Source organism: Schistocerca serialis, chromosome 10 (genome assembly GCF_023864345.2).
Source record: "Schistocerca serialis cubense isolate TAMUIC-IGC-003099 chromosome 10, iqSchSeri2.2, whole genome shotgun sequence".
Classification (NCBI taxonomy): domain Eukaryota; kingdom Metazoa; phylum Arthropoda; class Insecta; order Orthoptera; family Acrididae; genus Schistocerca; species Schistocerca serialis.
In genome coordinates, this window is record NC_064647.1 from 168,927,743 (window position 1) to 168,954,020 (window position 26,278).

General features: G+C 40.6%; 1 protein-coding gene across 3 annotated transcripts in view; it reads left to right on the top strand.

Annotated features, from left to right (window-relative positions):
• The window catches only part of LOC126424761 (zinc finger protein 37-like), a 264,776-nt gene that overhangs the window by 163,676 nt on the left and 74,822 nt on the right, over positions 1 to 26,278 (top strand). The window contains exon 8 of one of the 3 annotated variants that reach the window (XM_050087506.1): positions 15,192 to 16,361. The exons of the other annotated variants lie outside the window; for them this stretch is intronic. Within the exon in view, the coding sequence (XP_049943463.1) occupies positions 15,192 to 15,816 (625 nt within the window). The 3' untranslated portion in view covers positions 15,817 to 16,361. Of the gene's footprint in view, positions 1 to 15,191; positions 16,362 to 26,278 lie in introns of those variants that run through there. 3 annotated transcript variants of the gene reach the window in all.

Genomic DNA, 26,278 nt, shown 5'->3' on the forward strand with positions numbered 1-26,278 from the left:
GTTGCAATATGCAATTTTACACACCAAAAATAACGTATTTGTGACACTTTTATGCTGAAATCATCGAGTAGCATATGAAAATTTCCAAAATTTCATGTATTTTCACATGGTTTTCTAGAATATTGTACCATTTGCGCGCCTATTCTCGATATTAACCACACAGCGTATGCTACCAATGGCTTGCACAGTGTATTTCTGAAGATAAAGAGTGGAAATTGTCTAGAAAGCTGAAACTTTAGCGAGAGCATTATGTGGGACATGTTGCAAAGATTTTTACGTGAAAACTCGAAAATAGTGGACACTGGTAGTCTTCCACCTGTGCTCTACCATCTCGATACAAACAAAACATCTCAATCTATGTTCTATCAACCAAATAAAGGCGGGAAATGTGTAGAATGGTAGTACCAGCAGTCAACCGGTCAATTCACATGGGAGGGAATAATTGTCCACCGCTAGCTCTCCATATTGAGTCTTCTCAAATTTCAACACAAAAGACGGAGAATAGTCGCAACACAATTGACCATGAATGCTGCCCTAAACATACTGAGTATTAGTTCGCTACGCAACTGGACAGAGGGCGACATGGTTAGGTTAACTGCATCCCCATTCCCTGACTGAGTGGTTTGAGAAGCCCAGTGGTGGACCGCACCTTAAGCCAGAAATGTCCATTCATTCTGACCGCTGGCTACGTCCGCCACATGCCCCGCACGTTGAACAGTGTCGTCCTAGGAAATCTATCACATATTTATCAGTTAAATTACATTAAATATTACAATTGCAACACCAATCTGGTGACATTCGACAGTTATCGAGTTACTGGAAATACATGTTACGGTCAGGATAGGGTTGGAAAACGAATCAATTCGTTATATGTCCGAGGCGATGTCTGAAGGTGGATTCACTGGCGGTATGTTCATAGTATGGGCTGGGGGCACACACGCATACAGAAAAATAGCACAGTTGGGCCAGATGTTGACAACTGTTCTACATTTACAACAAATTTTAGAATACATGTCGAGAACTAATGTCATGATCACATGAGCAGAAGCGACATAAGATCGGTAAAATTACGAAAATTGACGGAAAATACGTATAAATTAAGGGAATATACGCCCAAAATGTGGGGAAATGACAGAGTGCTTACAGGTCTGCCGGGTGCAGAAAATTATTTTACATGGAAACGAGGATGTGATGGCAAGAGGAATACGAGGAAAAGGTGACATGGAACCACTGGCACCAGGTAAACAATCATGTTTTGTGGACAGCGATAAGACAACTGGAATAGACTGTTAAACATAGCAGGTAGAAGAGGTCGACAGTCTTAAATTCCTGGGATTACAACTTGATAATAAATTCAGTTGGGAGGAGCACACCACAGAACTGCAGAAGCTCCTTAACAAATCTGTATTTGCAGTTCAAGTGTTAGCAGACATAGGCGACATAAAAATGAAAAAGCTTGCATACTTTGCCTACTTTCATTCCATAATGTCATATGGTATAATATTTTGGGGTAACTCTTCAAGTCAAACAAAAGTTTTCAGAGTCCAAAAGTGTGTAATACATGTTATTTGTGGAGTAAATTCACGGATGTCCTGTAGAAACCTCTTCAAAGAACTGGGTATACTAACTACTGCCTCTCAGTATATTTACTCCTTAATGAAATTTGTCCTAAATAAGATACCTCTTTTTCCAACAAACAGCTGATTTCATACATACAATACCAGGAACAAAAATGATCTGCACAAGGACTTAAAAGCACTTAACTTTAGTTCAAAAAGGGGTCCACTACTCAGGAACACTCATCTTTAATAATTTGCCAGCAAACATAAAAAATGATGTAATGGTAGACTGATGATGCATTCTAGAGAGAGAGAGAGAGAGAGAGAGAGAGAGAGAGAGAGAGAGAGAGAGAGAGAGATGTTGGGGCAAGTCATTTATCACACATTTAACCTTTTTTCCCCCCATTGTTTTCTTGGGGTGTATAAGTTGTGTGGTATAACCTGAATTCGACTCGTATACAGTTGCATGTTCTGTGTGCGACTTAGTGCTGCATACCTGCAATGGTTAACAGCAAACTTTTCTGTACCGCAGTCAGCAGAGGATTTCAAACGCATGTGTGATGAATCATGTCCACCAAACTGATCGAAAACCTATTTTGGCATCCTCCTCTAGATGAAAAGATGAATTTCCTGCAATTTTTTTTCAGGATGAGGGAGAGGAAGGGTGGGGCAGGGATTTCTCCTGTGGGATGGCTGGAGAAGGGAACACATGCCAGCCGGGCAAATAATTTGTTATCAGTTTGATATCAAGAGTGTCCCTGCACCACCATTATTCCACCACTTATGATATGTGACTAATGCAAATAACATCATTTGCAGTGATTCGTAACATGGTTTCTACAAAAGGAGTGTCTAGAGCACAATAATTCGCAGCAGTAACAAAAAGAAGACACTAGATTTGTCAGTCTATACAAGGACAATTGGAGGTATGAAATAGCGAATAGCAGGACTGTTTACTAAAATTTTATTGTAACGCACAGACATTTTCTGAAGAATAACAGTTATCTTCAACAACAAGAAATATGTAATAAGCAGCAAAAAACATGTCCTGCTTTAGAAAGAGAATATATATCTGTACCATAATGTGAAGATTATATTTTAAAAAATTGAATGAGAGGGTCGAGTGAAGTGCAAACAGTGTGAAATTTTTAGATTCTTCATAAAATAGTTGCGTGTCATAGTGCTAATTAGTGCCATGAACAGTCAGCAACTGAAATACGAGGATGTTTTGAAAAGTCTGTAGAATCACCGCCAGATGTCAGTGTCACCACAATGAGGTTCCTGTGTAATAAGTCATACTTGAAGAACAAACACGTGATGTGTTAGTGCTTATGGTGGAGATGTTGGGTGCAGACGTCTCTCTGTTGTTGTTCGCTTTTAGTGATTTGTGAAGATAGAAAAAAAAAATCGAGTTTCGAGCACTGATTAAGTACTTCAGAAAGAAAGAAATTCATGCCAATTTTCAGAACGCGCTGGTGGAGGCTGCTGCTTCGTATTCAACTGTTGTCAAGTAAACAACCCAGTTTAAATTTGGTCGGGATATCTTAGGTGGTGATCCACGTAGCGGTCAGTGGAGATGTGCCACTACCTCAGAAATTATTGAAGAAGCGCATAAAATGGTAGTGGAAGGTTGGCAACTGGAAGTACGAGAATTTGCTGAAGCTGCAGGGATATAAACTGAATGGGCATATCACATTTTAATAGTGGAGCTGGATATGAGATGGATGTCACAACTCTTGACGCATAATCAAAAAGCATCAGAATGGAGAAGTCTGAACAATTTTTTATCCGTTTTCAGAGCAACCAACAAGATTTTTTACGCTGGGTACGCCAAAGACAAAACAAGTCAAAGCGGTGGAACCACGTTGATTCACCACCACCACAAAAGGAAGCAGTCAACACAGTCGGCCGGAAATATCGTAGCGTCAGTCTTCTCTCTGGTTAAGCAGTTATGCAACAATACACTGTTGATCTTTGGGACCAACCAACTACGGCAAAAAATATGTGGAAAAAGGCCAGGTTTGGTAAGGAAGCAAGTCATCTTTCATCAAGACAGTACACGCCAACACCAAAGTGCTATTGCCATGACAAAAATACGTGAACTGGGATACGAATTATTGCCACACCCGCCTTTCTTTCCTGATTTGGCTCCGTCAGACTTCTGTCTCGCCGCAGGGTCTCAAATTATCGTCGGTAAACTGAGAAATGAAGAACTGACGGCCTGCAGTTGATGGGTATTATGCAGGCCTGGAGAAATCTGACATTAGAGATGGGATCCAATTATTGAAACACAGCTGTACCAAGTGGATTAGTGTACAGGGAGACTACATTGAAGGTTTGACTAAGATAATTCCTTTCTGTTACATTCCGAGAGCTTTTCAAACTACACTCCTATAATATGCTTCTTATTTATGAAATACTGTGTTCATACTCTCTTATTTTAAGCGGGAAAAGTTGCATTTATATGAAATTTCCAGAGTATTCATTCATGAAGACATTGTAGCGTATTTCATTCATATTTGTTGCTCTGTTTGCATTTATTCTACAATTATGCAGGTACTTTGATATTTTATTAACACTTGGGGTACACAATACATTCAAAGACACAGAAAACGACATGCTGCGAAGAAGTTATGCAAATTGGTCACAAATTGATATTCATACAGGTATCGACCTAAAATGCAAAATTGTAAACTTTTTGGCAGCTAGTGGATGAATGTGTGATACTGCAACGTAATTTTACCACATAACTGGAAAGGATTGTAAACAGGGAACGTGTTGATACTGAGACGTAAAGTATTTCATTCCATGTAGTTGGACAGTACCTATGCCTCGCAGACAGGTGTGTTTACGATATATACAGGTATCAGCATTTGAGAGAGTACGCGTAGATGGGCTCAAAAAAAGTCTATTGGAGTAATTGCCGAATAGCTCGACATTTGAGTAGCAGTGATGCCACTGTGTGACAATGTTGGCTGGACTGGGTGAACCATAGCGTGAAGAAGGAAACAGATGACCTAGAGAGACGACAGAACGTGAGGGTCAAGCAGTCGTCAGAGAGGCGCACAGAGCCCTGGATTCATGATTATCATCGATCCGCTGGTCCTTCAGTGACCACAAGGGCATTAATAGGCAGCTCACAGAAAGAGAGCCCTTGCACCCATTTCAGTGGTGTCAGGCACATTCGGCCTGTAATCTCATTGACCGGACTAGAATTTTCCTCAGTGAAATGATAAATCATGCTTCAAACTGAGCGCCGATGACCAGCAAAGACGTGTCTGGAGACGCCCCAGACAGTGATGGGATACCAACTGTCGCCTGCCATACAGTCTGACAAACGGTAGTGATGGCCTGGTGTGCCATTCCATTTCATAACAAGATTCCTCTGGGTGTCATCTGAGGCACCCTTACAGCACAGCAACATGTCAATGATATTCTACACCCGGTTTTGTTGCCCTTGATGCCAAGCCGGGCTGGGATTACATTTCAGCAAAAGAATGCCCGTCTCGTTATCTACATGCCCGCCAAACCCTACCTTGGCCAGTGGATCTTTCCCCAGTTCAGAATGTTTGGAGCAGTTGGGCAGGGCTCTCCAATCAGCTCGGTATTTTGACGATTTAACACGCCAGTTGGACAGAATTTGGCACAATGCCCCTGTGGAGGACGTCCAACAACTCTGTCAATCGATGTGAAGTCAAATAACTGCTCGTATGAGGAGCAAAGATGGACCAATGTATAATTGACCTGCTCAGTGTGTGAAACTTTTTCTCTTGAATAAATAACTCAGTTTTTCTGAAACTGTAACCATTTGTTTGTCTGTACAATCAGTTCCACAAGAAAGAGCACGCCATAATTTTAAATATAACATCCACAGCGACATCTCTGGTAGTAGCCTCGAATCTGTAATCAGTGTGCTTTAGCACATTGTATAGATAAACAGTGTGAAAGCTCAATATTTTGCCGGCTGTAGTTTAAAATGAGGGCAAAATATCTGAAGTGCCACAGGGCGGTGTTCCTTATAAATCATCCAAAGGGACCAAAGTTTCTATATGGGGCTGCTGCTAAAATTTCTAGAAAGTCAATGACGTTCGTATCGAAGTGGGTCAAACGATATTTAAAGGCTGGAAACACGGATGATTTACTAGAGAGAGGCCTATGGTGCCAAGCTACAATCGATAATGGCGGCGATTGGATTAACTATTAGCTAATTGTGTAATTAGTACACTTTCTTGTGGAACTGACTGTACATCACATCTGTTTTCCGTCCCATTCGGATAATTCCATCGTGGTTTATCGGTTTTTTCTCTTAGAATCTATAATAGCTGTTTCGTAAATTAATTAGAAAAAGAAGTAAAAACTGATAAAAATTTTACAAAACCTATGACATTAAATGACAAATAACTTTGTTGTTGCTAGGGGTGCTGGTATTTCTGCATTTATCAGATGTTAACATATTTCACATCAGAGACTGTGGTGGCTGTATGTCTTAGACTATGGTTTCACTTTGCAGTAACACCAGTGTCCATGAATTTGCCTACATTCAGCACCTGAGAATACTCTAGCATATGGAAATGAGCGTTTGGTGTCATTGGCCAGGAGGCCTCTTACGGGGCAGGTCCAGCCACCTTGGTGTAGGTCTTATTACACTATTGGCCATTAAAATTGCTGCACCAAGAAGAAATGCAGATGATAAACGGGTATTCATTGGACAAATATATTATACTAGAACTGACTTGTGGTTGCATTTTCACTCAATTTTGGTGCATAGATCCTGAGAAATCAGTACCCAAAACAACCACCTGTGGCCGTAATAACGGCCTTGATACGCCTGGGCATTGAGTCAAATAGAGCTTGGATGGCGTGTACAGGTACAGCTGCCCATGCAGCTTCAACAAGATACAACAGTTCATCAAGAGTATTGACTGGCGTTTTGTGACGAGCCAGTTGCTCGTCCACCATTGACCAGACGTTTTCAATTGGTGAGAGATCTGGAGAACGTGCTGGCCAGGGCAGCAGTCGAACAATTTCTGTATCCAGAAAGGCCCGCACAGGACCTGCAACATGCCGTCCTACATTATCCTGCTGAAATGTAGGGTTTCGCAGGGATCGAATGAAGGGTAGAGCCACGGGTCATAACACATCTGAAATGTAACGTCCACTGTTCAAAGTGCCGTCAATACGAACAAGAGGTGACCGAGACATGTAACCAATGGCACCCCATACCATCACAGCAGGTGATATGCCCCTATAGTGATGATGAATACACCCTTCCAATGTGCGTTCACCGCGATGTCGCCAAACACGGATGCGACCATCATGATGCTGAAACAGATCCTGGATTCATCCGAAAAAATGACGTTTTGCCATTCGTCCACCCATGCTCGTCGTTGAGTACACCATCGCAGGCGCACCTGTCTGTGATGCAGCGTCAAGAGGAACCGCAGCCATGGTCTCCGAGCTGATAGTCCACACTGCTGCAAACGTCGTCGAACTGTTCGTGCAGATGGTTGTTGTCTTGCAAACGTCCCCATCTGTTGACTCAGGGATCGAGACGTGGCTGCACGATCTGTTACAGCGATGCGGGTAAGATGCCTGTCATCTCGACTGCTAGTGATATGAGACCGTTAGGATCCAGCACGGCGTTCCGTATTACCCTCCTGAACCCACCGATTCCATATTCTCCTAACAGTCATTGGATCTCGGCCAACGCGAGCAGCAATGTCGCGATACGATGAACCGCAATCTCGATAGGCTACAATCTGACCTTTATCAAAGTCGAAAACGTGATGGTACGCATTTCTCCTCCTTACACGAGGCATCAGAACAACGTTTCACCAGGCAATGCCAGTCAACTGCTGTTTGTGCATGAGAAATCGGTTGGAAAATTTCCTCATGTCAGCACGTTGTAGGTGTCGCCACCGGCGTCAACCTTGTGTGAATGCTCTGAAAATCTTATCATCTGCATATCACAGCATCTTCTTCCTGTCAGTTAAATTTCACGTCTGTAGCACGTCATCTTCGTGGTGTAGCAATTTTAATGGTCAGTAGTGTACATTCGACGCCACATTGGGCGACCTGCGCGAGAAAATCCCCAACCCCACTGGGAATCGAACCCGGGCCTGTAGGACGGCAATCCATAATGCTGGCCACTCAGCTATCGGGGCAGACACTCTGGCATATTAAAAATGCTTAGAAACGCTTTCCATCTAAAAGCATGCATCATTTGATTTCAGATCACTGTTATCTTATTGAAGTTAAAAATATTCTTCCATGTTGAAAGTGTGCTCCTTATTTATAACATAGTGTGCAAACTATGCCTTACACATTGCATTTATGGAGATGTGAAATATTTTGCAACCCAAGCATAAGTTAATCTGTGTTTTCATTTCCATAATTGTTTGATCATGACTGAACTTGCTGACACGTTTGTTTCTACTTTCACGCAGTTGAGCCCCAGTTTTTGTCAAGGATGTCAATGGCACTAAAGATAGTGGTGGATTGGTTACCAAACAGATAGAATCATATGGGTATAAAAGTGTTACCAGATGTTAGACATGCAAGTGTGCTGTCAGCTAAAAGCGGTTTGTCAAATTGTAGGACCTGAAGCAGCACATTCATGGACATAGCCATGAATGTCTGCATTGTATGTTACAAAACATTCACACTGAGTGGCAATCTGAGGGTGCACATTCATCTGCACAGTGGTGAACGTCCATACACCTGTCACATTTGCAATAAAACTTTCTCACAAAGCAACACCCTGAGCAAACATTGGCTGATCCAGACAGACTACTTCCTATACTGATGTGGCATGTGTGGCATGAAAGACAAGAGCTGCGTCGTCTTGAAGCAGCACATGTGATCGCCCCTGCGCTAGTGACGTGTGGCAACTAGTTAGGATGCCAAAGTGACCAGAGATGATGTACACTTGGGTGCATCAATACAGTTGTGGCGTTTGTAACAGGACATTCACACATTATAGCTTACTGAAGTATCGTTAAGAGATGCATATGGGCGAATACAACTGTGATGTTTGTCATAAGAAATTCAGGAGTAGAAGCAATCACAGTAGGACCACACACATTTGTGGTGTCATTCAAAAGTCAAGGGGACACCTACAGTTGCAGCCTGGTCAGTACTAAGAGTTGTGGTGTGTATCTATAATTACTGAAGGTGGCTGACTCAAGAACACTCCTATTGATTGCACATGGGGAAAGACAGAAAATATAGTATTTATGAAAAGAATGTAATATATAACAATAGCTTTAGAAGACATCTTCTTCTGTCCGGCTGTGTGACCTTGTTATTATAAGGCGCAGATTACCTGGGATGCATCAGGTGTGTTGAGCTGTTCCAGTAAAATCATGGACTGAGGCGAAAGCTATTGTCATCAAATTGTTGATGTAAACATGCTTGTCGAATGCAAACAACCACTCTTGAATGGATTCATGTTTTGTAACATAATTATGTGAATTTTTTCCCATATATGCAGATGTGAGAATACCATATACCTACAAAGCAGCAGGATAGCAGGTGGAAAGACTGTCACCACATACAATGTAGACTTTCGTAGCCACTATTTGCGTCCCTTGTGGGCATCTTCCAAGGCAAATTTAGACATTACCATGGGCTGTAAAGATACACATATCAGTTTCAAACTAGAACAAACAAACAAGCTGAAATGTAAATAAGTTTGCTGATGTCGTGTGACTATGAAACTGCTGTCAGAGTCTTTACAGCTTATGATGATGTCTCGAGTATTAGAAGACACGAAAAAGAACTTAAAATACAGAAATTTGCCTCAGATCACAGTCTAATGCCCATAAAACAAGCTGCACCAAGGACTATCAACACAGTTCTGTGTATGCAAAAAATGATGATCATTAGAAGAAGGCAGGGATAGTTAAACTCTTTCGCGTGTATTGGAAACTCAGATCTCTGAATTTTGAGAGTAGCGCTCTGTGTGATGCTGTACACTATTTGAGCTTTCTCATGGTGAAATCACATTCAAATGTTTTCGCTCAAAGTTTGTCACAGGTTGTCATAAACGATCGTGTGTTTTTTAGTCCAAGTTTAACAGATGTTTTCATTTATTGTTTAGCATCACTTTATATCATATTTGTATTGGGACTCAACAGGCAACATTGCAGAAATTCTGAATATCTGTTAGTATATTTACATTTTGAGTCAATTTAGCAACGATTTTTATGTACCAATACAAAAATGGTTTGTTTGAGAACAGCATCACTTTGCTGCAGAATCCTAAATCGTGTGCCATGTCACTAATGTACATCGTGATTATTATTTCTCCAATATTCCAATTTTGAGGTCAGCATGATGCTGCTTTCGCTTTGGGACATGCCACTTAGTTAATAAAGATCCACTTAGGTTTTTCTCTAGAAATTCTTGAAACCATTTGCATGTCTACATCAGTATTGCATGTGTAAATATTTTCTTTACTGTGGAACAGTACCATAAGTTATCTGGAAGTCAGCAAACATGGCATCAAATGGAGCACCAGTATCTGCTGCATTGTGAATCCCAAGAATGGTCAGACTGCATCGGGTTCCATGTGATCAGTACATAAGGAAACCATTTTAACAGGCAAACAATGTATCTGGACTTGTAGAAAAGTCATAGTGATCACTAAATATGATCCACAATACCTCATGATATTAAAGTCACTGAGATCCGTTATGGTTCTATGCCGTCTTTTTTGCAAAGTGTAGTTCAGACTGAAAAGATGTGCAACATTTTTTAGTGCTCTAGCAGTCTTCATTATGTCAGCAACCAATTATAAACTTGTGATAGTGGTCCTATCATATGCATCTTCAGTTTACAATTGAATGAAATCCCCCCTGTTTAACATTTCCATTCATCCATCCAGCTACATCAGTGGATTCCATATCTATACCAACTGGTTTCCATAATTGTAATTCCCTCATGTGTGGGACTTTTGAACAGTGAAACTTCATCATGTTTAGTGAAGCAATTTTGGAAGACTGAATTTAGAATTTCAGCTTTTTTTTTTTTTTTTTTAGGTGAACCTAGGACGAATTTAGTGGAATATTGATGGACTGTTGGAAAAAAAGACAATGTGAGAATTTCAAATAGGAGAAGGTTGAAACACATATGTCTTTGTATAGAGATAACAGAGCTGATCACTTCTTGTGTAGGAAGCCTTCTTCAGTAAGTGCTGTATATTCAATATCATCAAAAAATCTATGTGGCCACATGCAGCAACGTGTAATTAGCATGGCTCCAAGTACACATGGATAGCCATTATCTCCAGATTAACAGAGTGTCACTTCATACTCCCAACCACATATATGGTTATCCTTCAAACACAAATGTGATGTTTGTAATAACACATTGCAATACTGGTAACATGCAGTGTAATACAGCGTGCACAACAATACAAAGACGATTGTATGATAAATGTTTACTAAATTGAGTACTGAATAACACTGATACTTTCATTTGTTTTTGTTATGCATGTGTGTGTTTATTGACACATGTCATTCACACTTGATCTCCCATGTGTTACTACAGGATATTCCTCCTTGATCTATATAGATCCCATATTCACAACAGAACGGCTATTTATTTTTTTTTTTCAATGCAAATGCTAGTGTAATCATAAGATGAGCTATGAACCTTACAGATGTCAATTCTTCAATCATTAAAAGCAGACAGCTGTCAGTGCAAGTGTCATGGTTGTGATTCACTGACTCCATATGCGTTCACTAACATCAGGAGTATTTTATGTGACAGCCTCACTTGACTCACTGGTGGGTGCCATTTTAAATCTCTGTAACACCACAATGATACAATAAAAGACCATACCCAAACTGGAAAGAGCATTCCATGGCACAATACATGATGCAGTATACAAGGGAGAGTCTAAAACTATCTACACCTTTCTTTCTGCAATGTATTTACTAGGAAAAGAAAATTGCTGCAAATTGCTTGCATTAGCCCACTTTCCAGTACTTCACTGTGGCATTCTTTGTGAATAGTTGTTCACTTTTTTTTTTGTACTCCACTAGTACCCATTTGCATCCTAAAAATGTGTAGTATAATCTTTATCCCTGGGGGCAGTGTGTTGATTTTTTTTATTTAGTGTTCCAGGTTGTCCCCCCTCCACACTTTGATGTTGTAATTCTGGCGTGTGTTGGTAAACCACGTTTCATCGCCATTGATTATTTTGGTCAAAAATGAGCTGTTGTCCCATTTTAAAGGGATGAGTTATTGTTCGGCTTAGAGTTTTTCTGTAAACAGTCTTGTGTACCCATTTACAGAAACTATGGAGTCTGAATTCACTGATGACGATTTTTTTAACAAGCAGCACCATGAATGTTGTCCAAAGCAGATGCTACGATATTGATGGTGAATCATGTATTGATCCATGATGCTCCCTCTTCTTGTGTCACACATGTCCTGTTACTTTCAGGCATCTTGATCCACAAATACTTTTTAGTGACACGGCATTGTCCCCATATTGTGCGGAAAGTCTATATTAAACTTCAGCCACTTTCACTCTTTCTGACCAAAGAAGTCGAGTTATGCCTCATTGTTTCTCCTCAGTTCAAGTTACTAGCAGGGCGAACTCATTTATAGTCACTGACACAATGCAACTGGAGTGTTTGGCATTGGATGGCGTGCACATGACTGTGGTGGTACCAAAAGTAATTGTGCCCAGACAGAAAGTATTGAAGGTGTTATGACTAAAGTGAAGCATTTTACAAAGGTTCATTCCTCATACAGCGCAAGTAACATTTATCGTCACACTAGCTTCACTACATTGTCAAACTGTCACAGCACAATTGCATGGGAAGATGTATCAGTAGTTATAGATTTGTACAGAATTTCTCATGCATATACATCAGTGAATGCAATGGACCTCTGCTTCAGCTATATCATGGATCACCATAGGTGTTGAAGAAACTGATACAAGAAAACTTTTTTAACAACACAGATCCAACACTGCACTGCAGAAACACTCATGGTAGTCATCCACACAGCACATATACACTCTCAACGTATCATAACAGTTACTTTTGAATACATTATGGGAGTGGCAGTGATCAATGAGTTACAAATATTTACTATTAGAAACAGTCTTGATCACGATTTATTTATTAAGGTGACTACTGTGGTCATCTTCAGACCATTGAGTAGGAACCTCTTTCCGCTGGAGAATCACTACTCATAGTAGTCGAAACTGGTCACCTTAATAAATAAATCGTGATCAAGACTGTTGTTAATCGTAAATATTTCATAACAGGTTGGAGGAAGGCAATGGCAAACCATCTCTAGTAGGGCCTTGACAAGAGCAGTGCTGCAGCATTCCTGCATATCCTCCCCTATACTCATATCCTGAGTATGGGATTATTTATTGTTGTAATTTTTTCCAAGTTGTTCCACTGTGCAAGTGATGACAACATACTCTGAATTTGTAATCTCAATTTGCAGGTTCTGGTTTAAGTCTGTCTCCCTATTGCTGGTATTTTGTGAATTTTTTAAAAGTAGGTATTAAATGTTATAATGGTTTTATTTGTATTTCCTCGCCTTTTGAGTATATGTCTGGGACAGTAATATTTAATTTTCAGTACTTCATCTGATAATCACACATACATTTTCATCATGTGGTTTTAATACATACACTGACTCTTCTTCAAGTGGGCTCTATGGTTAATGGTTGAAATATTACTGTCCCAGTTGCATGCTGTGAAGGCAATCCTGAGATTCATTTCCTCCACTGTGGACAGCAAAGCTTGTGTTCCATATGAACATTAGTATGAGGTAAAATTACATTAATGTTACCAATTATGTGTTGTTGTGGAATAACATAACAACAAAATGTAACAAATACTAACCACTAATGAAATAAAAATCCAAAAATGTGTTAACACTTAACTGAATATTATATAACAAAGTAATAAATCCATTAATAATACTGATATACCCATTATTCTATGAAAAAATTATGTTTAATACCAAGGGAAAAATTTAATTATAATAGAGTCAGACCTCGAGTATGATGCCTTTATTAATGTTTTTGAATCCCATATTGAGGAAAGGGGCCATTGCAAGAGCTACAGCATCGTTTAACAGATGATTAAGTATTGAGCAGACACTTTATTCTGTCACCAGATCTATGAAATTATTGGTTTGCTTGCCCCAGTTCTCAGATACTTCTCTAGTGTGTGGGCTCCCTGGGGATCCTTTTGAAAAAACTGCCATAACTTGGATGGTAGTGCAGAAGTCAGGAGCTTTTGCAACACCTGCTCCTAATAGACCTATTCTAACCAAGCTGTTGTGTGCTATGGATCTAAGAACTAAAACGAAATCAGCAAATTATTGTTAAAAGTGTGGTAGAGATCTACTCAATGGAAGACAACTCCTGTTGAACATCTCAGATGCTAGGCAATGTTCAGCAAATATTCAAAACAAGGCACTTTCAGCCATCGTAGGAAGTAATGCTTTTTCATTGGTCATGGGCTTTACCTTTAACAGGCTGGAAACTGGTTAATGTATTCCAGTGAATGTGTTCATCAAAAGGAGCTACAGATCACACCCTATTTGTGTGAGCTATATGTACACAGTTTGACTCAGTAGAAGCCTGTCATTATGAATAAGATTTTTTAAAAATATAGTCAGAAATAGAGAGACCTGGGAAGTATGTGATCAGTTAGCAAACTGGATTTAAGATAAAGGCTCAAACAGACTGTGTAATCCACACATTTTCGAACAAAAGATGAAAACATTTATATTACAAAGTAGTGTATCAGCAATCCTGATTAAACATAAAATATTTCTTGTGACATATCTAATATTGTAGTTTAAATTGTAATAATTCGTTTGTAGTGAAAAGTATTATAGATAATTTGTTTGAGATGCTAATTAAAGTATTTAGTGTTGGCTCATTTAGATTTCATAAAATGTAATAGCCAGAAATGAACCCACTTTCCACTGACCAGGATGGTAACCAATGGTATATGGGTCCAAGTAGCTGTTCCAATTGATAGAAACAATAATCACATTTTAGTAAAATCAGTGGCATACCACTCCTAAAGCTATATTCAGATTTGTATAGACATGATAAAACCAGATTTGTAGTTTAAGCACTGGGCGATAATTGGTGAACTAATGTATCAACCAGTCAACAATTAAAGGCAGTAATGGGGATGTACACAACACAGACAGCATCTAATTACTTTTTTAAACTGTAGAGTGTTGGTTGGTATTTTAACTGTTGAATGTCTTTGTAAGAGATTAACTGCGCCAAATTTGACGCAAATCCTAGTTGGGCCATTTTCTACACACATTGTGTCATGTTAATAGTTTTCTTCTATGCATTCCCATAGTCACCACAGACTTTTCTTAATGCAATATCTGATACATGGTCCAACACCGTGTAAAAGATTTTATTGTCCTCAACCAAGGTGGCATCATTTATACCAGTCTAAGGAGTTTGAAATATCCTAAGGAAGGTTGCTCATTTGCTTGTGTGACCACTGACTTCTGTGTGCTAGGATGGCTATGAAAATAACGATACATCGTATTTTTGTGTAATTTTCTTTTCTGTATTACAGTTATATTTTCTGACACAGTTCCACTTTCCTGCAGCACTCTCGTCCTTGCATTGGAAGACACCAATGCTACTGATGACGCTGGTGAATGCCCCTACACCTGTGGCTTGTGCAACAAGACATTCACGCAAAGAAAATCTCTAAAGCTACATTTAGAGACGCACACCGTGGAACTCCCCTACAGCTGTGGCGTTTGCAACAGGAGATTCACATCAGATAAGCGTCTAAAGAGGCATTCAAGACTCCACACTGGCGAACGCCTGTACAGTTGTGGTGTTTGCAGCAAGTCATTCATGCGAAGTGATTTTCTGAAGAATCATTTGCGAGTTCATACTGGCACTTGTTATGGTGATAACACTGATGAACGCCCCTACACCTGCTGCATTTGCAACAAGACATTCATGAAAAGAAATCCACTGAAGAAACATTTAAAGAGGCACACTATCGAATGCCTTTACACCTGCGACGTTTGCAACAAGACATTCGCGAAAAGAAGGTCTCTGAAGCAACATTTAAGGCTGCACACTAGCGAACACACCTACAGCTACAATGTTTTCAACAAAACATCCGTGCAAAGTGGTAATCAGAAACGACATTTAATGCAGCACAGAGGCAAACGCCCCTACAGGTGGTGTGTGCAACAAAACAGTCATCTGAATTAATCTTTTGAAGAAAAATTCACAGCTGCATACTGGCAAATGTGCCTAAATCTAGTGCCGTTTGCAACAAGACGTTCACATAAAGTAAGATTCCTGAGCATTCGCAGCTGCATAGTGTCGAATGTCCTTACGTGTGTTATGTGTGACAAGAGATCCAGCAGCATCAGCTATCAGAAGATACACTCACAGTTGTACTGTTGCAAAAGACAAATAATTGCGTTATTTGTCAACAGAAAGTCTCATTTGGAAAATATTTAGGACAAAGCTTCTCCCCCATGAAAGGGGACGCCTTATAATAGTGATGTATGACTGAACAGATCTGCAGCTGTCTGAAGAGACTGCTCTTCAATTGTAGATGCCAAATTTTAAGTGGTTTCATGTGTGGCATATTAATCAATACACCTACAGTTGTGATCCTGTTTTGATAATAGCTCCATCATGATTATTATGAGATATATGTTGGAGTAAGTAATAAGTTTTGAATGTGAAGTCTTAGAATTTTAAGAGGAATGTCTTCCATGATGCTGTACATGCCTCACTGTTTTTTCTTTGGCCATTTAAACTTTAAACCTCTGTAGTCCAATATTTTAACTAAATGATATTTGTGAGGTACCAAGGTCTAGTGTTTTAATAAAACAGTATTGTATGTTTTCATGTATTACCTGCCATTATGTTTGTATAGAAAATGAGCTGTCTGCATTTATTCTGGTAATCAGGGACTTCTAACGGTACTTAACTGTCTTTGAATCATTTGGTTGTAATAATGTGAATCAACGTTTCAGATGATTCTCAATTTTTTACCTCAGTCACTGTTAAATAGCATCAGGTGGACTGCGGGATAATGTCATCTTTCGAGCTATATTCCAATCTTTTGGTACAATGATCTTCTTGAAGGAATACAGTGCTAATGTTCAGCATTACTTTTTATTTTTTTCTACAGAAAAACAACAGCAAAATACATGTGAAATTCAGATATCAGTCTATATCCTACACAAATTTGCTATTGGTAATAACTCATCACAATAAAGGTAATGTGGCATAATATGGCTACTAATAATTCAACTACTATAGGTGTTTACACAAGCCGGCTGGAGTGGCCGAGCTGTTCTAGGCGCTTCAGTCTGGAACTGCGCGACCGCTACAGTTGCAGGTTCGAATCGTGCCTCGGGCATGGGTGTGTGTGATGCCCTTAGGTTAGTTAGGTTTAAGTAGTTCTAAGTTCTAAGGGACTGATGACCTCAGATGTTAAGTCCCATAGTGCTCATAGCCATTTGAACCATTTTTTGTTTACACAAGTGCAAATTGAATAACACTGGTAATACTTTTTTTTAGTTGTATGTGTAGCTGTTTTGGTATAAGTTATTTATACTTATTGTTCTGAATACCATTCAATCTGTTCCTTCGGCCACAGATTTCACATCATTTCCTCTAATTGCAGCTCCTCCAGTGCAGCTCATGTCATCACAGGATATTTTGGAACTCTATTAACTTTGATTTTTCCATCATTAAAATCATGTAGCTGTCACTGTGGGTGTCATATTTTGTAGTTGTGATATGGTGACTCCATATGAGTTCATGAAAGGTTGACTATATTGCTTACAGTACCTCTTAGTGATTCAGTGGTGTCCATTGATTCACTACAGTATAATGTTACAGGTACAGTTAAAATGCTTTCCCTACCATTGGATCAGTGCAGCGTACAATATAAAAAGTTGTTAAGAACATTTCCATTTTGTTTGCCGCTGATTCCAAGCAGCATTCCATCACCACACTACCTGCACAGAATTCCCCTGTTTTCACAACATAACCACAAGGGGACTCTGACATTTTTGTCCCATAGATTTGTATCACACTTCACATAAATGGTCATTATTCAGAACAATCGATTCCAATTTCAGATTCTAGCTTGGAACTCCATACTTCCTGAACAAACTTGGCAGTAGCCTATACGATTAATTATGTGTAACAGGTTACAATATTGCAATTGCAACCAGGAAATAGGTTCCAGAAATGTATTATTTATTTTGACAAGAATTCTGTGGTGGAATGGTGTCACTACTTGAGTGATGGAATAACTGTATATTCAGCGCTTGGCCCCTGTTAACTGTTTCCAAGGGAATGAATACTTTTGTGCACACCCTCCCAGGACAGAGCTATAAAAAACGTGGCTACGGTGCTGCCTGTTACAGTGACACAATACAAACAGTATTAATTTGTTTAAAGACACTGAAATTTTAACAGTACGAAGAAGAGCTTCATAATAAGGAGAATAGTTTTCTCACACTGTACAAAAAGCAGTTAAATGGAGTAAACTCGATTTATTGTTGCTAAATCCTAAACCATGAAGTATTTAATAGTGTCTAGCTATATCTCAGTAACTAGTACTTCAATAATGATGTTAAATATTGTCCATTCCTAGAATAAACTGATATTTAATTGGAGTGACTAACTTTTCACCAACGTGTTTGAATGGATAAGTGAAGATATTATACTCCAAATTTTCAGGTTCTGGTATAATTCAAAATACTTATTCATAGGAAACGTCCCATCTTGTTTTAAGTGTACATTTAAAAAATGTATACATTTGCATCTCAAAATGATAACCTGTTTTATGTTTTTCTATTAATTTTTTTAACTGTCAAGGCATTCATTCATCTCCTGTACTTTGTGAGGCAGAGTTTTTACTGCAAAGTATACATTAACAGTTATGAAAGGCAACACAAGGTAAAATTATGTTAATGTTATCAAATGGTGTAATATGCACCATCTCAACTCCACTGGTCTCAAAATATAGGAAGTAGAACAGGAATCACATATATACGATAGCACTTAACTATGAGCTATAGTTTTACCATGAAGATCAGCTGAGTGTCACCCTGTTTCACATACCTGTTTCACTGTCAACTCTGGGTACCCTTGAAGTGCACTTTCTTTTTTAGCATAATACCCTCATGTGAGCTGCATGGAGCAAGAAAGAGATTGTCATGCTTAACTCCAGAGTTACTATGATAGTATTTGTCAAAACTTGTTTATATTACATTTTATTACTATTAAGCATTATCAATTCCTCCTGTACATTATGCTTACCATCATTGCAAGGCATCAATTGTATGATATTTCTTTTCTGAAAGGCTCTTACACTTCATTGTAGCCATGGGACAAATTATTTTGACACCAACTGTCTCAACCAACCTTGCTAAAATACATACGATCTTGTGCTATTGTTGCTCCCAAATGACACATATATACGATGGTGTGCCAAAAAGTAATGCCTATAATTTGTATCTGTCAGAAAAGCTTTTTAAATGAAACAAACTTTACCAACATTCTTCATGTCTGCTTATTTGCAGCCCACTCCTACTAGGTGGCTCAGAATTGTAACGTGTAACATAAGGGTGTAGGTGCATGAGCAACAACGTGCTGTAATCGAGTTTTGAATTCGAAAAGTTCGTCCACTCATGGAGCACGGTCTCCCTCAACATGACAATACCAGCCACAAGCTAGTGCTACGACATCTGCCCCAATCCGATGCCTTGGGTGCAGTGTCGTCGATCATCTTCCATCAGTCCTGACTTGCCCCAATCCAGTTTTCATCTGTTTCCAAAGCTTTAAAGAACACATTCTTGGAGTAGCACAAACAGAAATGAGCTTGTGGCTCCAGTGTTCTACAGTAATTACATCAACAAACTGGTCTCTCATTGTGAGAAATGCATTTGCTGCCAGGGTGACTATGTTGAGAAATAAAGATGTAGAGATGAACAATGAATAACTATAATGTTCATAATGTTTGTATTATTTAAAAATTTCGCAACACAGTGATACATTATGCCAAGACATAATCAAAAAGCAGAAACAGTGCAGTATGCCAGTACTGACGGCGCCATTTTGTTTAGCCTTGCAGTATGGAGCTTTAACATGTAACCTCCATGCTGGTGCTCATTCACTCCAAGTAAAGGGAATGGGCTATAAAATGATGGCAAATGACCACATTGCTGGCTGCAATGATGTTATGTCCAGCTTTAAATACAACTGCTTATGAATCCTCACTCTCATTGTTTGATCATTCCATCTACATCACTGATTCTGACAGAATGACCATCTCACTAGTTACAGAATAACTCACCTGCCAAATCATGATGTGCTGAAAGAATGACTCACCTCTGAGACTGAGATCATAGCCGGCCAGCTATAGTGGGACTTAGTTGCTATAAGCTGCCACTACTGCATGACCACCACTGTGATTGAAGAAAATGTGAGTTTGGCCTTCCCATGGTGAAGGGCCATACTGAGTGACTGCTAACTACTACCTACAACCTGTTGGACGTGACACCAGAGAACTGCCTCTGTGGGTGTATGCTGTCGCCAATCTGGGTCCTTGGCTCCTGCCTTCCTTACACCCGCAATCTGAGCTGCTGTCAGCATTCACACACACACACACACACACACACACACACACACACACGCACACCTCTCTCTTCAAGAATGCTGATGTGGAATCCACTCTAGGCCATCATGGAACATCTGGGTGGGCAGCACCTTCCTTACGTGCCCACAATATCAGCACAAGATGTGGTCATAGCACTAACCCACAGCAGGAACATCAGGACACGGCGACAGCACTTATTCATGCCACGTGCACCTCCATACATGGCCCCCATCTGCAGCTCTGAAGACACCTATAACTCTGTACATTTTTTCAGTAGACAAATGTCATTCCAGATACTGCTGTTTCACTGACGCCATTGGGTATCTAACAGTCATCCACTCGAGCCACTAAGGTCAGCTTCCTGCAGCAGTAGCGGCACCACCTTACTGCATAACTTTCAAGTCTAGTAAAAATCCTGACCTGAGGAATAACCACTACAACAGTTGTCAAGTAGTGGAGCTCACAAAACTACTGCACACTGCTGCAACTGGTGTGCTGAAGCGGGCCTTACAACCATGATCATCACCACTAAAGCTGATAATCAGAAGTGGGCTACATGACATTGCCATCGTCATCAGAACAGCTTTGGTCATCTAGCATTCAGCATTTTGCACAATGAAGGGCAATGCCTGAAGCATTTTGTTTACCTTATAAGTGGCCTTTTTTCTCATATAATTTAGTGACCATGGTGGACGTTAGGGTCATTCAATTTAATCTGAAGGTAACACCTGTACAACCGTCTGAGCTTCAAAATGGTTCTGAGCACTATGGGACTCAACTTCTGAGGTCATTAGTCCCCTAGAACTTAGAACTACTTAAATCTAACTAACCTAAGGACATCACACACATCCATGCCCGAGGCAGGATTCGAACCTGCGACCGTAGTAGTAGCGCGGTTCCAGACTGTAGCGTCTAGAACCGCTTGGCCACCCCGGCTGGCCCGTCTGAGCTTCTTAATGTGTCTGTTTTTAAGGGTAAGTATCGTGAACCATATTTAACACCCGTCAGGTGTACATTTTACTGTGTCCCTGGTCAGGAGTTGTCATGCACATGTAGCCGTATGCTACACTTGTCAATGTTGCGGTCATTTGGCATGAAATTTAAATAAGTATAGATAGGAAATGATACGCCATAATGGTTAGGGTCACTTATTGAGTATTGTATCCTTTGTAGTGTGAACATGGTGTCATTATGTTTCATATTGTATTGTTTGGCAGGTAGTGGAATACAGAAATTGCTGGTACAAACAAACATTGCTAGTACGGGTGATTCTGTTGCAACTATGATGGAGTAGATCATTAGCTTACAAGCAGCTCCAACGTAAAGCTAAGGAATTAGAACATTGTAAGAACCAGGCAAAGGTGCTGCAAGGTGAGAAGCAACAAATACTAGGACAACTTGAGGAAATCAAGATTATACTGGATGTACCCCCTCCTATTGATCCTGCAGTAGCAAACTTGATTTCACTTATTTCTGGCAAGACATTGGAGATCATAACTGCGTTTCTCATAGATGTTTCAGATGCAATCAAGTTGTGAGTGTATTCTGACAAAGTTTTCTTGCATATGACCAATATACATTTGAATATAGAAGCTAAGGCATGTGCGACCTACCAAGAGACTTTATGGGACATAGGATCCAAACACATAGCTAAGGGGTTATGACAATGATACTATAAGCAGAACAGTTGTTGCCTCACCAGGGAAAAGTTGAATATGTTGATTTAGAAATGTAACGAGTCTATGGAATCTTTCTTAGATAGAAGCCAAAACGTCAGTGTCCAAATGTATGAGGTAACAGGCTGAGAAAGTTACTGTAGTGCTATGCCAAAAAGCCAAGAATAGTGGTCTTGATGTATTCTTGCATGGCATTTCGTTGAAATGTCACTTAAGATGAGAATAGAGAATCCATCTGATTGGCTGCAGCTATCATGATTCTCACACTATTGGAAGACATAGATACTGTGTCTAGAGGACATAGCGACCACTGCGTGTTTGCTTCAGTGATAAAATGTCACATGTATGGGCCTAAGGACCACCTCCAACAACATTGTTAGGTGGAATGCTACGAATGTGAATGGGTGAGTCACAAAACATAATACAGGAGTAGGAAAAGGGTAAATATGAATCAACAAAACCGACTGTTAAATGCAAACGGGATTGTGTTGATTGTTGGAAAACGTTTCCAATAAAGTTTATTTATTTATTCGTAATTTAGCCAGACAAGATAAGGACCTTAAGGCTCTGTCTTACACGTGATCTGGAACAATATGTACAATAAAGTATTACATAACGTTGTTGTTGTTGTTGTGGTCTTCAGTCCTAAGACTGGTTTGATGCAGCTCTCCATGCTACTCTATCCTGTGCAAGCTTTTTCATCTCCCAGTACCTACTGCAACCTACATCCTTCTGAATCTGCTTAGTGTATTCATCTCTTGGTCTCCCTCTACGATTTTTACCCTCCACGCTGCCCTCCAATACAAAATTGGTGATCCCTTGATGCCTCAGAACATGTCCTACCAACCGATCCCTTCGTCTGGTCAAGTTGTGCCACAAACTTCTCTTCTCCCCAATCCTATTCAATACTTCCTCATTAGTTATTTGATCTACCCATCTAATCTTCAGCATTCTTCTGTAGCACCACATTTCGAAAGCTTCTATTCTCTTCTTGTCCAAACTATTTATCGTCCATGTTTCACTTCCATACATGGCTACACTCCATACGAATACTTTCAGAAATGACTTCCTGACACTTAAATCAATACTGGATGTTAACAAATTTCTCTTCTTCAGAAACGCTTTCCTTGCCATTGCCAGTCTACATTTTATATCCTCTCTACTTCGACCATCATCAGTTATTTTGCTCCCCAAATAGCAAAACTCCTTTACTACTTTAAGTGTTTCATTTCCTAATCTAATTCCCTCAGCATCACCCGACTTAATTAGACTACATTCCATTATCCTTGTTTTGCTTTTGTTGATGTTCATCTTATATCCTCCTTTCAAGACACTGTCCATTCCATTCAACTGCTCTTCCAAGTCCTTTGCTGTCTCTGACAGAATTACAATGTCATCGGCGAACCTCAAAGTTTTTATTTCTTCTCCATGAATTTTAATACCTACTCCGAATTTATCTTTTGTTTCCTTTACTGCTTGCTCAATATACAGATTTAACAACATCGGGGAGAGACTACAACCCTGTCATACTCCCATCCCAACCACTGCTTCCCTTTCATGTCCCTTGACTCTTATAACTGCCATCTGGTTTCTGTACAAATTATAAATAGCCTTTTGCTCCCTGTATTTTACCCCTGCCACCTTTAGAATTTGAAAGAGAGTATTCCAGTCAACATTGTCAAAAGCTTTCTTTAAGTCTACAAATGCTAGAAACGTAGGTTTAAATGATTAATGGAAAATCTCATATAAGATATGAAACAAATACTAACAAAGAGATAGAGGGGCTGGCCAGTACTTACCTCAGCTCAGTACAGCCGATAGATACACATAAAACAGAACTGAAAATTTACATTCCTAGCTTTCGGAACTTTGTTCCTTCATCAGGGAGGAGAGAGGGGAAAAAAGGGAAGAAGGGAAAGTGGATTCAGTTACTCACAACCCAGGTTATGAAGCAACAGGGAAAGGTAAACAGGGAGGGTAGCAAGGATGGAGGCATGGTTGTCAGAGGGAAGCCAAAGATATTCTACTGTAAGTACTGTGCCAGCTTCAAACCAAAGAGGATGCATACAGAAGTAAAGAGGTATATAGTATAAAGATAAACACAACTATGTAGGATGAAAAGATGCGTGAATGGCTAAAGAGGAAAGGGAAAGAGGAGAAGACTGAAGAGTGAATGGGAGTGAGGTGGTTTAACGTAGGTTCAGTCCAGGGGGATGGCGGGATGAAAGGATGTGTTGGAGTGCAAGTTCCCATCTCCGCAGTTCAGAGGGACTGGTGTTGGGTGGGAGAAGCCAAATGGCACATACGGTGTAGCAGGTTCCTAGGTCCCTAGAATTATGCTGGAGGGCATGCTCCGCTACTGGGTATTGGGCATCTCCTAGGCGGACAGTTCGTCTGTGTCCGTTCATGCGCTCAGCCAGTTTGGTTGTTGTCATGCCGATGTAAAAGGCTGTGCAGTGCAGGCATGTCAGTTGATAAATGACATGTGTGGTTTCACACGTAGCCCTGCCTTGAATTGTGTATGTTTTACCAGTAGCGGGGCTGGAGTAGGTGGTTGTGGGGGGATGCATGGGGCAGGTTTTGCAGCGGGGTCGGTTACAGGGGTAGGAACCGCTGGGTAGAGAAGGTAGTCTGGGAATATTGTAGGGTTTAACAAGGATGTTACGGAGGTTAGGGGGGCGACGAAAGGCAACTCTGGGTGGTGTGGGGAGAATTTTGTCAAGGGATGATCTCATTTCAGGGGTTGACTTGAGAAAGTCATATCCCTGGCGGAGTAATTTGTTGATGTTTTCGAGGCCAGGATAATATTGGGTGACAAGGGGGATGCTTCTGTGTGGTCTGGGGGTAGGAACATTGTTGTTGGACGGGGAGGAATGTATTGCTCGGGATATCTGTTTGTGGACAAGGTCTGCAGGATAGTTGCGGGAGAGGAAAGCACTGGTCAGGTTATTGGTGTAGTTGTTGAGGGATTCGTCACTGGAGCAGATACGTTTGCCACGAATACCTAGGCTGTAGGGAAGGGAGCGTTTGATGTGGAAAGGATGGCAGCTATCAAAGTGAAGGTACTGTTGTTTGTTTGTGGGTTTGATATGGACAGAGGTGTGGATGTGAGCTTCAACAAGATGAAGGTCAACATCCAGGAAGGTGGCTTGGGTTTTGGAGAAGGACCAGGTGAAATTCAGATTCGAAAAGGAGTTGAGGTTATGGAGGAAATTAAGGAGTGTTTCTTCACCATGAGTCCAGACCACAAAGATGTCATCTATAAACCTATACCAGGCCAGGGGAAGCAGCTGTTGGGTCTTCAGGAAAGCCTCCTCCATGCGGCCCATGAAGAGGTTGGCATAGGAGGGAGCCATCCTGGTTCCCATGGCCGTTCCCCTGATTTGTTTGTAGGTCTGGCCTTCAAAAGTGAAGTAATTATGGGTGAGGATGAAGTTGGTAAGTGTGATAAGGAACGAGGTTTTTGGAAGATCTTCGGGTGGGCGTTGGGAGAGGTAGTGCTCAAGGGCAGAGAGACCATGGGTATGTGGGATGTTTGTGTAAAGGGATGTAGCATCTATGGTGACAAGAAAGGTTTCAGGTGGGAGAGGAGTGGGAATGGATTTGAGGCGTTCTAGGAAGTGATTTGTGTCTTTGATGTAGGATGGGAGTCTGCGGGTGATAGGTTGTAGGTGCTGATCTACCAGAGCTGAGATACGTTCAGTTGGGGATTTGAAGCCTGCTACAATGGGACGGCCAGGATGGTTCTCTTTGTGGATTTTGGGTAATAGGTAGAAGGTAGGGGTACGTGGCTCAGGTGGAGTGAGTAAGTCTATGGAAGCCGTTGTGAGGCCTTGTGAGGGACCTTGGATTTTTAGGATTTTTTGCAGCTCAGTCTGGATGGAGGGAATGGGATCCTGGGTGACAGCTTTGTAGGTTGAGGTGTCAGAGAGTTGACGCAGTCCTTCTGCCACATACTCCACACGGTCAAGTACGACAGTTGTGGAGCCTTTATCCGCCGGGAGGATGACAATGGAGTGGTCTATTTTCAGCTCCTTAATGGCACGGGATTCAGCTGGGGTGATGTTGGGGGTTGTCGGGATGTTCTTCAAGAAGGACTGGGAGGCAACACTGGATGTGAGGAATTCCTGAAATGTCTGCAAGGGATGGTTTTGGGGGAGGGGAGGAGGATCCCTTTGAGAAGGCAGTCGGAACTGTTCTAGACAGGGTTCAACACTGGGTCTAGTACTTGGGGGCTGTGTTTGGGTAGTGAAGTGATATTTCCAGTTGAGGTTCCGGGTGAATGAGAGGAGATCTTTAACCAGGGCAGTGTGGTTGAATTTAGGTGTGGGGCTAAAGGTTAAGCCTTTTGATAGAACAGATG